The 13,795-nt window shown below is 39.2% G+C and overlaps 1 protein-coding gene across 1 annotated transcript in view; it reads right to left on the bottom strand.

The window, feature by feature from the left end:
* Positions 1 to 12,214, bottom strand: part of AQP9 (aquaporin 9) — a 38,572-nt gene extending 26,358 nt beyond the window's left edge. Inside the window, exon 1 of the mRNA XM_008581196.1 lies at positions 11,803 to 12,214. Coding sequence (XP_008579418.1) covers positions 11,803 to 11,913 — 111 coding nt within the window. The 5' untranslated portion in view covers positions 11,914 to 12,214. The remainder of the gene's footprint in view (positions 1 to 11,802) is intronic.
* Between the last annotated feature and the right edge of the window lie 1,581 nt (positions 12,215 to 13,795).

Raw genomic sequence — 13,795 nt, 5'->3', positions numbered from 1 at the left:
TTCCTGGCCCCACAGATAACCATGGTGAAAAGATCCTTGGGCTGAGATGCAGCAGAGCCTCTCAGTTCCTGGAGGAAGGATCTGTGGTTACCTTCAAAGAAAAGACTGATTATGGGCAACAAAACTTTATCTGCGGTGCTGGTCATAGACAGACTAAAAAACACAATCCCTGTTCTTGAGAAGAGTCACTTTGGGGCTTACCGGGGGTTCCCTTGCTCCCGTAAGCATTTCACTTTTTGTAACTGGAAAGGAAGGAGGACAAACACCAATCTGCCATGCAGCATTCTCTGCGAACCTCGGCCTCCCTGCTTTGTAGGTATGTGTCATACAAGTCCCACATCCTTCCTACTCCACCTGTTTATATCTACTTATTCAGTCTATGTGACTATATCCTTTTGAACATACAATGATCATAGTGACAACAACTAATATTTATGGAGTGCTTTTTATGAGCTAAGTGCTTTTCATACATGAGCCTATTAGTCCTCATAATGACCCTAAGAGTCAGGTCCTCTTACTGTTTCCATTTACACATAAGGAAACCACAGCTTAGAGAGGGGTTAAGAGAATTTCCCTCATTCACATAAATGGCAAGTTCCGGGGCCAAGGTTTGACCACACATCGTTTTCACCACTGGATGGATGAAAGAGAAAACGTTCACAGCATGTGCACCCTGGGCTGGGCATGACCATATACCCTGCTTGTGTTATTCCTCCCAGTACTTCATTCCCATTTAAAAATGAAAAGATTAGTGACTTGACAACAATCATATCATTAATAAGTGGTAGTATCTGATTCTGGAGCCAGGTTCTCTGCTTCCCAGCCCTGTCTCCTTCTGTGACAATGCTGCTACCTCTGTGGGTCTACTTGTTCCCTTTATTAGGACAGAATGCATATTTATGCACAGCTTTCTAGTCAATTAATTTTCCAATCAGAAAATAAAATTTTCTCAGTCATAACAAAAGTAGTCACAAAGAACCAAGACTGAAACCTGGACATTCTGGTTAAAAACAAAGTATGTAGTGGCATGCAGCCTGAGAGAATATCAGGATGAGATCAAACACCCCTCAAGAACCAGCTGTACTTGAAAAGAGACTATATTGGGGAAGGACCATAAAAATGGAGGAATCTCGAGATTCGACGGCCAGGTGAATGGGCACATGGCCAACCTCAGTGCTCTGCAGGTAGAAAAGAGTACAAGAACCAGCCCTGGACTCAGAAATGAGAGGTGACTAAACTCTATTATCTCTACTAGGCTGAAAAGAACAGTGCTCTCATTTTCTGACCTACACCAGGCATTCCCACCCTTAACTCATCCCAAATAATGATGATTTGGACAAGAACTTGATCATGATACCAGGGGGCCAGAATAAGAAATGAATTAAATATTTGTATATCAAGGTATGCATGTTCATATTAAGCTAACCATGGGTCTGAGTGTGTTGTGTGTGGATGGGGGCTGCTGAGGACAGTGCTCCCTGTATTCCAGTGCCCCACAATGGCCAAGACACCTGGGGTCACTTTCAGTCTAGAAGATCCCTGAAGATAGAGGAGTTTTGGGGATTGATGTGTTTGTTAGATTCATTCCAAGGCCCGCAATTCTCAAAATATGTTCTACAGATCATCAGTCCCGTGGGATGCTCCTCCAAAATAGGGGGGTTCTTGGTCAAATAGGTCGGGGGAAATATATTCTATTCCATACTTAGAGATTTACAATGAACATTAAAGGCTCTGATAACTCCTGCAGTTGAGAAAACTGCTTAACTTGGTTTAACCCAGTGTTTCCTACTCCTATTTGGGTAGGACAGCGTATTTTCTTTCATGTAATTCTTAATCTTATCTTTTGGAACTAGTGTCCTTCAGAGCACACTTAGATCAACTCCCTAAGAGTAGATCACACTCAGAAGAGACATACACTGGGTGAGCTCTTCTATGGGGAGCAAGGTGGTAAAGAAAATACACATGAACAAGAATTTTTTAATTTACAAAAGGTTACTCAATAAAATAGGAGAACTTTGTTTTCTTTCCACCCAGATTTCAACTTTTATTCTCCATAGGTAGCCAATATCAACACTTTCTGGTATGTTCCGTCAAAAATATGTGTGTGCATGTGTATGTCAACACGAGTGGGAGTAGTTTATGCACATCATTTTCTGCCTGCTTTTTCATTTGAATAGCTTAGAGAGCCTTTCCATATCAGCATGCAAACATTATCTTTGATGGCTACAGAGGAGTCCACTGCACAGATGCTTTCCCATGTTTTAACAAGTCACCTGTTGATAGATGCATAAGTTTTTTTTTGGCGATTCATAAGAAAGCCTGAACTTCCACACAGAATCTAAGGCATGTGTGCTGATTCTAGGCTGACAGAGACTAAGCCCTCAGGTCCTTTATGGTCTCTACTGGCCATCCCAGGCCTAAGTCTTAGCATTATCAGCCAACCTACCAAGATGGAGAAAAGGGGGTGGGGGGTGGGGCACATTTTGCTGGTATATTTTCTCTTAAAGCATTTATTTTGCTTAGCAAGTTCAGTGAACTCAGCGATCCTACCCCAGACATAAAATTAGGTGCCTGCTAGATGTATGGAATAGCCTTCATTACTGGCTGCTTTAGCAACCTGATCAGATCTGCTGGGTATCTCACTCTTATGAGGCTCCTCTTCCTCACTGCTTTTACGTTGTGTCATATCTTCATCACAGGGCTGATGAGTAAAGAGGAGCTGACTTCTGCTCTCATTCCTATGTTCTCCTTTCTTGTCAAGTGATGAGGACATGTTGCAATGGACTTGTCATTAAAGAAAAACTAACCAAATTCACTTCTGGAAAATAGAAAAAAAATACTTCCCCTTCCAAAGTCAATCAACATAGAAAGTTTTATGGGTCAAAATTTAAACTCAGAAATGAAAATCAGAGTTCAATTTGGCAGAATCAAGTTTGGCTCCAGGAGTCTGCAGCCCCTTGATCAGTGACCCAGAACAGGCTTTTTCCCCCAAGTCCTTTGGAACTGTGAAATTTCCCAGGCTACTCTGGTTCTTCATGTTCATTGCTGATAAGGGGAAGCCCGCAGGAAAATCCTCTTTCAGCTGCTACTGACTCAAGATCTAAGGACTTGAATAGAACCAGCCTCATTTAGAGGAAGCACAGGATCTCTTAGTCATCTGTGGTCACACATCCCACTTTGGGAGAAAGGGAGCAAAAAGAGGTTCTTTCGGGAGAGTCCTCTTCAGCAGGCACCTCCATCCACCAATTTTTTTTTTCAGCATTCCACTTCGCAATAATTATTTCTGGCTGGTGCTATACCCGGGGAACCCAGCAGAAGCAAATGTAAGTCTGCTCTGGAGGAACAGCTCTACCGCTCAGTCTAAATGGAATTCCCACAGAGAACGCACCCCCCAGAAGAGTTTACAACACAAATTTTAAAAACACTAAAGAAGGGCCGGCCCCGTGGCGCACTCGGGAGAATGCGGCACTGGGAGCGCAGCGACACTCCCGCTGAGGGTTTGGATCCTATATAGGAATGGCCGGTGCGCTCACTGGCTGAACGCGGTGCGGGCGACACCACACCAAGGGTTGCGATCCCCTTACCGGTCATGAAAAAGAAAAAAAAAAAAAAAAAAAAACACTAAAGAAAAAGATAATGAATGAGAGTCACTTGATAAAATAAACAAAATTATTAGGTCCCCCAAAGCTTGAGATGACAAGATAGTCTTAAAACACTATAAATATGAGGTTACTTCAAAAAGTTTGTGGAAAAACAAAAAAACCTTAAAAAAAAAAAAAAAAAAAAAAAAAAAAACACTAAAGAAAAAGATAATGAATGAGAGTCACTTGATAAAATAAACAAAATTATTAGGTCCCCCAAAGCTTGAGATGACAAGATAGTCTTAAAACACTATAAATATGAGGTTACTTCAAAAAGTTTGTGGAAAAACAGGATTAAAAGATACTACAAATCTTTCCATGAACTTTTTGAAGTGCCCTTATATATTAGGCCTTGGTGAGTTAAAGAGATAAAAGAAATGAGCCCATAAGAAAAGAAAAGCAGTTTTAAAAAAGAACCAAATAAAACTAACAGTAATAAAAACATGCTAATGAAATAAAAGACTCAAAGAATGTGTTAAAAAGAAGATTAGATACAACAGAATAGGAAATTGGTTGGAAGATAGATTTAAGACAACTACACAAAATTCAGCATGGATTAAGAGAATAACAGAGAGAAATATAAAAGAGTGATTAAGAGACATGAAGAAAAAACGACAGGATCAAGCATGTATATAAATATAATACAATAGACATTCTAAAGGGACAAAAACAGAGAGACTGGGGGAAGGGCAAGGTGATAAAGACAAAAATTTTCCAGAATTGGTGAAAAACACAAATCTTGAAATCAAAGACGAACAATGAATCCTGAAGACTAGAAATAAAATAAATTCACCCCAGTCATATTATAGTGAAATTTCAGAATAAAAACAAAGAGAAGCTCTTATTAGTAACGAGAGACATTCAGATTATTAAGGCTGAAAACGAGACCAATGTCAGATTTGACAACAGCTGTAACAGAGACATTGAGATAACACCAGCAAAATGCCAAGAAAAATAATCAACCTAAAATTTATTAATTAATGTGTCATTCAACCTTGAGCATCAAATAAAGACATATTTACACAAAGACTGAGAAAATTTCTCCCTCACACTCCCTTCTTGAAAATTTTCTAAAGGGAGAACGGCACAAAGGAGATTTACTTAAAAGAAAATAATGGATGTATGAAGTAATAATTAGCAAATAAACCAATAAATGATAGTAAATTTAAATAAGCATTCATTATTAAAAACACCAATAATAACAATAATGAGGGAGGAATTTAAATATTAGATATTATTAATGACATGTAAGATAAAGTGGTTGATTGGAATTAGATTTTTAATTCTGTATTGTTCAGAGGAGTTTTTTTTTTTTTTTTTTGGTGTTGGGGGGCAGCTGATCAGTCAGGAGATGCAAACCCGTGACCTTTGTGTTATAAGGCTGTGCTCTAACCAGCCGAGCTAAAGAGATGTTGGTTTACTTTAAACTTTAACTCAAGAATACATTTTTAAGAAAATTTAAGGGTAAATATTTAAAGATTAGAAAGAGCACTTAGAGGAGAAAAAGGAGGAATTAAAAAGCAGATCAACTGAGTAGAAGGATCTAAGAAAGATGAAAGCAGAAATGACTAAAGTGGAAAACAAAGAAAATTCTTTTTTAATATTAAAAAGAGGACATCACCACAACTGCAGTAGATATTTTAAAAGCCATAAGCAAATACTGTAAAAAAAAAATTTTTTTTTTCAGAAATCAGCTTTATTGATGTACAATTTACATTAAAATTTTATGTTACTTCAAAGTATTAGTTTAAGAAGTATCAATAATTTTGAAAAAAACTGCATTTGAAACTGCAAATAAAATACAATTTTCTAGATAAATATAAAAATTGTCAAAATGCAATCAAGGATAGAAAATCTAAATTAGCCTTATAACTTACTTTTAAACAAATCTTTCCCCATCTCTCTGTCTCTCTCTGTTTTCAGTGTACATGCTAAGTAATCTTTAAGGAACATAAAATCCCCATTTTATACAAAGTATTCCAGTAAATATAAAAAAAAGGGAAAGAATTTCAATTTATTTCATGAGGCAAATATAATAAAACTAGACAAAGACAACATAAGAAAAAAACTGTAGTTCAAATATTTAATAAAACATTGCAAACTAAATGTTGCATAATTTGGTGAGGACTAATCCCAGGAATATAAAGATGATGTAATGCTAAAAAATTTATCAGTGTAACTTACTACATCAACAGATAAGAAGAGAAACTCACATGCTTATCTTGATAGATGAAAAAAAGGTGTTTTTTAAAAAATTCAACAATCATTCCTAATGAAAGTTTTAGTAAATAAGGGATAGGCAGGAATTTCCTCAATCAAATCATCAGTATCTACCAAAAATCTTTAGGAACTATCATACTTAATGGTAAAACATTAGAAGAAGTTTCTTTACAGTTGGGAATAAAATAAGAATGCCACGATTATAGTTTCTATTAGGATTGTATGAAAGGTTTTTAATCACAATAATAAGACAATAAGAAGAGATTAAATATTTAAGAACTAGAAAGAAAAAAAAGAAAAGCCCTCATTATTTTCAGAAAAAATACTGTCTGTATCAGTGCAGTATAGTAGAACATCTTTCAATGAGGGAAAACTTCCATATCTATACCATTTGGTATGGTAGCCAGTAGTCACATATGGCTCTTAAGCACTTGAAATAGGACTAGTAAGACTGAGGAACTAGATTTCTTTATTTTTTTTAACTTTATTTATTAACATTTTTTTTTACATTCTGTGATGTTGTTATGGAGCAGTTGAGAGGAAGGGGTAAGGGGAGGGGCAAGGTTGAGGTCTGAGGCACCCCCCTCAATCCTACAGGGGAGACTAGAGGGCTCCCTGTGGTGGCTTGGTCATTGCTGGGCTGGGTGCAGATGCCAGGGGTGTGTGGCTGGGTCCCCTAGCCCTCCTCCCTCCCTGGCTTGGTATCCCAGGGTACTTCTGGTCCTTCTAGGTTTTATAGGTGTTCTTTGGTTATGTGAGGCCTTTACTAGTTAACATCAAACTTTGTCTCTGGTTGTGGGTATTTTGTTTTTTCTTCCAGTTCTGTGTTGCATTATTTGCTGTTCCTACCCACTTAAACTCTGCATTGGAACTAATTTTTTGTCCTTTGCTTACTTCTAAAATGGGGGAACTTCCTGTGGGGAACAGCACTTGAGCTGTGTGGTTGAGTTAAATTGCTGCTTTGCTGCTGGTTCCCTACAGAAGGCTTTTTGTGCAGTTCAGGGTTTAATGGCTGACTTTGTAGGTACTTCCAGGTCGCGTGAGATCTGGTGCACCTAGGTTGTGTAGAAACTCTGGTCTGGGCCTGAGTCTTTTCAGCAAACTGTACCCCCTAAAGTTCTATATTCCTGACCAGTCTCCTCTGAGTGGTCCTGTGCTGATTGGGGGCAGATCAGCTGTCCTTGCTGTGCCCCAGTTTTCTTCCCGTGGGCCTATTTCCCCCACTACCTGTGCTCCAAACACTTCCCATGGGACGGGCCATGCATTGGTCCCTTGTGATGACTCACTGGCTTCTGTGTGGCTCCTTTTTTTGAGTCGTTGTGGCTCCTTGCTCCTATGTGGGTCCATGGGAACCCCATTAGTGATCTTGCTGGCCTGGGGCCACCAAGGCCCTCTTCTCCCCTGCTGCCTCCAAGCAAAATTCCATCTGAAGGGCCTAGCTGCAGCTTTTGCCAGCTCCTGCTCTGTGCGCTCAGCAGCTCCAGCCTGGAAGTGGCCAGGGCTTGAAATGGTCAGAGCAGTTCTTTCTTTCTCTCATCATGGCTTCTCTTGCCTTCGTGCACTCTATAGGTCTCTCCTCCTCTTCCCCTGAGCTCTAAGCAGCCCCAGTTTGGCTTTCATTGCTTTTTAATAGTGGTAAATTGGCTGATTTGTGGGACAGAGTGATGCTGGGGACTGTCTGTTCCACCTGCTTGCCTGGAAGCTCCTATTTTTTAAAATTTTATCTCAGTTTAATTTTAATTTAGTAGCCTACATATAGCTAATGGCTATGATAATCGACAGGTCTGATTATATGGAATAGTCAAATAATCTTACTTGAATAATAAGAAAATTACCAACTTTGCTGAATACAAAATCAACATACATAAACCAATATTGTTCCTAAACCCTAATAATAACCAATTAGAAAATATGGTTTTTTTTAAAGGGAAAAAAGGGAATACTTGCATGCCATTGATGGGAATGTAAATTAGTACAGCCATTATGAAAAACAGTATGGAGGTTCCTCAAAAAATTAAAAATAGAAGTGCCATATGATCCAGCAATCCCCCACTACTGGGTATATATTCAAAGGAAATGAAATCGGTATGTTGAAGAGACATCTGTACTCCTATGTTGATTGCAGCATTATTCACAATAGCCAAGATATAGAACCAACCTAAGTGTCCGTCGACAGATGAATGCAAAAAGAAAAGAGTATATATGCACAATACTATTGAACCTTTAAAAAGAAAGAAATCCTTTCAAGAACATAGCTGAACTGAAGGACATTATGTTAAGTGAAATAAGCCAGGCACAGAGAGACAAATACGACATGATCTCATTTATATGTGGAATCTAAGAAAATGGAACTCATAGAAGAAGACAGTAGAACGGTGGTTACCAGGGTTTGGTGCAGTGGGGAGAGGACCGGGGAGATGTTGACCAGAGGATACAAAATTTCAGTTAGACAAGAGGAATTAGTTCAAGGGATTTATTGTACAACATGGTGACTATAGTTAATAACAATGTACCGTATACTTGAAAATTGCTAAGAAATTGTACTTTAAGTGTATTCACCAAAAAAGAAAAAAAAAGTATATATGTGAGGTAATACATATGTTAATTAGCTCAAATTAGCCATTCCACAATGTATTGATATTTCAGAACATCATGCCGTACAGCATAAATACATAGAATTATTTGCCAATTTCAAAAATAGTTTTTTTTGGGTTTTTTTTGTCCTTTTTGAGACTGGCTGCACCGTGCTCAGCCAGTGAGCGCTGTGAGCGCACCGGTCATCCCTATATAGGATCCGAACCTGCGGCGGGAGTGCTGCTGCACTCCCAGCACCGCACTCTCCCAAGTGTGCCACAGGCTCGGACCTCAAAAATAGTTTTAAAAAAACTTAAAAAGGGGGCCAAGCCGGTGGCGCACTCGGGAGAGTGCGGCGCTGGGAGCGCAGCAGCACTCCCGCTGCAAGTTCGGATCCTATATAGGGATGACCGGTGCGCTCACAGCGCTCACTGGCTGAGTGTGGTGCGGTCAGTCTCAAAAAGGACAAAAAAAAAAAAAAAACTTAAAAAGGTACCATTCACAACAGTAACAAGATCTATAAGGTACCTAGAAATATATCTAACAAAGATATATATGACTATTACAAAGTAAATTATAAAACTTTAGTAAGAAATATAAAAAGCAGACATAAAAGAAGAGCTATTGTATGCTCATGGATGAGAAAATTCTGTACTCTAAACATGTCAGTTCTATCTGAATAATATATAAATTCAATGTATTTCAGTTAAAATCTCTACAGTGTATTTATGGAACTCGATAAACTGATCTTACAATTTATGTGGAGGAATAAAAAGTTAAAAATAGCTGAAGCAATATTGAAAAAAATGATAAGGACAAGAGACACCAGAAAACAAAAGAATTTAGAAAGTGATTATAACAAAAATATATGGCATTTGTGCAAGTTTGGACAAGTATGTCAATGGAACTGAATAGTCTAGACACAGAACCACATACATGTGTAAACTGGTATGTGACAGAGATGTCATCACAACCAGGGGAGGTAAGATAGGCTGGTCAAAAATGGTACTGGGATAATTAGCTATCCTTCCAGACTTAGATAATAGACACCCACCCTACATCATACACCAAAATAAATTCTAATGATTTAAGGACCCAAATATGAAAAGCAAAACATTAAACCTTAATAAGAAAACACAAAATATCTTCAGCGTCTGGATTTAAAATAAATAGCAATATCCTATAACCATTAAGAAAAAGTAAAACACCCCAAAAAGAAATATGCAGAGGACATGAGCAAGCAATTCACGGAAGAGGAAACCTAAAGGTTCAGTAAACATATGAAAAGACGATCACTACACTGGAATTGATTAAAATTATTGGCAAAATTCTATTTCCTATCTGTCAAATGAACAAAAATATGAGGGTGAATAATATCGCAGGTGGTTGAGTGTGTGGAAAATGGAAGCTCTAATGTTGCCGCTGGTAGGTACAAATTTGAAACCACTTTGGAGAGCAATTTCACAATACACATAAAGTTAAAAATGCACACACCCTAGAACCACCAGATCCACTTCTGCATATATACTTAAGAGAAGCTCTTGAACATGTTTACGAGGAGATGTGTATGAACATGTTCATTGCAGCTGTGCTGATAATTGTGACCAATGGCAATTGACATAACAGTTCACAAGAGGAATGGCTCTGTAAACCATCCATACCATGCAACAATTAAAACGAATTAACATCTACAGGCTCCAAAAGAGATAAATCTCAAAAAGGTTTTGGAGGGAAAACCTCAAGTTGGAGAAGCCATGTAGGTAAATTTTAAAAACTTATCAAACAATATTTTTATAGGTGACAATAGTAAAAGTTCAAAAGCATGCATGAGAATGATAACTTCAGCGTGGTGAAGAGAAACCAGAGATTGGATTCTAAACCCAGCTTTGCCACAGGCTTGCTTGTGAGAAAGGTGCTTAACTAGGCCTTCACTTCCTCATCTGTAAAACGAGAACCATTCCTTTACCTCGCGAGATTGTTTAAGGATTGAAGATTGCCAGGACACAGAGTGTGCTCAGTCAGTGTTAACCCCCTTCCCCGTCTCTTGTCCTCATCACCATATTTGAAGGGAGAGAGCCTTCTGTCTTTAACCTCCTGCTTCAGGCCTCCTTAGGCCCCATGAGGGTATCAGGGCAAGAACCCACTTAGAACCTTTGGTGTTTACCTCTTCACAGTTCAGATTTAGAATCTTGGACTTTCTTTTTTTTTTTTTTTCCTTTTTGTCTTTTTTTCGTGACCGGCAACGGATCGCAACCCTCAGTGTCGCGCCCGTACCGGACCGGGACCGGCAACAGGATCGCAACCCTCGGTGTTGCGCCCGCACCTCGCTCAGCCAGTGAGCCGCCGGTCTGTATGTGGGATCCGAACCCTCGGCAGGAGCGCCGCCGTGCTCCCAAGCGGCGCACTGTAGCAGTGCGCCACCGGGCCGGCCCGCAAACAAAGAACTTTTAATGTACAGAGTTAATGGGCAATTCTTTGTAACCTTAAGAAAAATGAAATTATTTATACCTGGAGTAGGGAATCGTTGAGCAGGTTTTTATTATTATTATTATTATTAACAAGTTAAAATCAACAGTTGCCACATAACAATAGTTTTCTGTTCATAAATGATCTGGCTGCAACTAAAACTTCAGGATTCAGAGAAAGCTAGAACATGCAACAGGATGAAAACCCATACCACTTCAGTAAACTTTCCAGTCTTTTATTAATATCTGAGTAAATCTCTGGACAAATCCTCGAGAGATTCTTAGAATCAGTCCCTCAGTTATATCTAGAAGGTTCTTATAAACATCTAATTAAAGTTCTTTAGAGATTAGCTTGAGTTAAATAGAGGGAAAAAATGATAAAATACCAAAGCTGGACTATTGCACTGTTTCTACTTAGTGCAATTTATAATTTATTAAAAGTCAAGTGATCTGACAACACAGTCTTTGCCAGGCACTTGTCATAATGAGCCGTTTCTTGCCATCAGTATCTATTGGCTGTGAATACTTATTCCAGGTGACTGTGTCACTCCATTGCTTATGGGAAGCAAGCATGATACAAATCAATTAATCAATGAAAAAATTTCTAACAACTGACTTTTAAATTACAAAGCCATTTTAGAGTCTAAGTAAATCCATGAAATGAAGAAAGCACTTTACTCCCCTGTTCCACCCCCACCAATTTTTTGGATAAATGCAATGAGTAAATGAGAACCTAGTATTATGGCCACTAACTAGCCAAACAGCCTAGAAATAAATTGTTGCTTCCTGGAAGATATGAATCTGATAACTAACTTAGAGAAAATAAACCAAAACAAAACTCTCCAACACCAGTGTGGCAGCTAGGGAGGCATTATTTGTGTCAGAACTTAGGAAATACTTACGATCATTATAAACGTTCCCAGGACCTCAGCAAGTATTTCTTTACCTAAGCTGCTCTTCAAGACCAGTCTGTTCTTGAAGCTTTTCCCCTTCGGTTCCTTCTCAGGCTGCATCTTGGAGTCTCTCCAAAGACCACCTTTCCAATACCTGCTTGTTCTGGTTCCCGCCTTCACTCACACATGAAAATGGAAGTTTTGACAACTGGTCACAGATTCCTGCAGATGTCTGGTCTGGTGTGATTCTCTGACTGTACGAATTGTACAAATGCTGTCTTAATTAGAGGCTGTGACTTAATCCTCTTGTGGTGAAACTGTCATTGACTGTGCATTGCTGTTTGTTTGAATTAGTGAGTTAGAACCTGAAATCTCTAAAACGATCCTTTTTGTACCTGATAGATTAATCATTACCTTTATTTGCCAGGTATTTTTTCTCTGTTGGTTCTCCACCCCCCTACCCCACCACCCCCCCCCCCACCGCCGACAAGAGATGAGAAAAGAGATGTTGTGCTGGTTGTGTTGCCAAACCACAGCGATGGGCCCTGGGCCAGAAGAGATTAACATGTTACACAATTGCAGGCTTCTGATGTTTTTGTCCCCCTATTCGGAAGTGGGTGGTAGGGGTGTAGTTTGAAATTGTCAAATCACGTATAGATACATCTAGTGTAGATATTCTTTCTGAAGGAGGTTTGCAAACTGAAGAAACTGAAGAAAATACAGATTTATCATCCTACAAGATTAACCACACTCCTTGTCTTCAGTGTCATCTCAGTGACTTCATGACACCTCTCTGAGGTTAGTAAGAACCAGGTGACCATTCTAGAGATGAAGAAATTCACAAACAGAAACCACTGCGAGCTTCACCCTGGACATCTGTAGGACAGGATGGGGTCACCTTCTTGGTTACTGAAACTGGACTTCATCTGCTGAGGATAGTTTGGGTTCCAAGAATTAGAAAGATGGAGAGGGCAACTTCTTGAGTTTCTTCTGAAGAAGGATTCCAGTTTGAATATCAAGTTATGTCCTTTCATTTACAGTGGAATAGTTAAGCAAAATACATAGAAAATAAACAATAGCAGTTTGAAATTCTACACTGCATGAAGAGTGCTGAGCCAGAAAGAGATCTGCTGTATGCATCCCAATTAAGCAAGAAAAGGGGTAAATACACCAAACCAAGGCCCCTAGGTTATACCACTTAAATTTGATGAGTTAACATCCTTGTGGGCAACAAACTATTTGGGACTAGCTTCTTGTCCTGCTAAATATTCAAGCCTTGTTTTTCAAAACTGGTTTGTCTGAAGAAATAGAATCCAGCAGTAGTTTATGAATACCAAGGCGATCCCATGGAATTAGTAACCACACTGTGCGTGTCCTTCCAATCCTCCCACAGAGAAGCCAGCTTTGTTTCAGGCCCTCCCCTACCTCTGCAGGAGGCCATTGGTCACTTCTAACTGAGGAGGCAGGCAGGAAGGGAGGGTGGGGAGGATGTGGGGGAAACAGCTGGTGAGAATCCAAGGGCAGAAGGAGACCCCTCATCTGTAGGTGAAATTTAGAATTTAGATCTAAGAAGTTATAACTTACCTGAGGCCCCACCATTGCAGAACCAGGACAAAAACCCAGCATTTTGGCTTTAAGTCCTGGTTAAGTTCTCATGGATACCATTGTCTAGAAGTGTTACACTATTCCCAAGTCCCAGTGGATGGACCAGAGAAACAGGACTTTATTAGTGTGACTACAACTAATAACACAGCAGGGTGTTCTCTGGTCTCTTCATTCACTCATCGAACAAATATTTATGACATACTCATTATGTGCCAAACACTACACTTAGCAAAAGCACACAGCGTTCCTGCCCTTCTCGGAGAGTAGAGTCTAGTGAGGGAGATGGACTTGAGTGAGATGATCACACACACATAAATACAAAATCACAGCTGAGATGTATGTTGTAAAGATGGGGGCCATAGTTCTATGAGCGAATATAACAATGCACTTCACCTTG

This window comes from Galeopterus variegatus, unplaced genomic scaffold (assembly GCF_000696425.1).
Source record: "Galeopterus variegatus unplaced genomic scaffold, G_variegatus-3.0.2 Scaffold91, whole genome shotgun sequence".
NCBI classification, from domain to species: Eukaryota; Metazoa; Chordata; class Mammalia; order Dermoptera; family Cynocephalidae; genus Galeopterus; species Galeopterus variegatus.
Note: the sequence above shows the minus strand (reverse complement) of the source record. Positions and strands in the feature narration are given on the sequence as shown.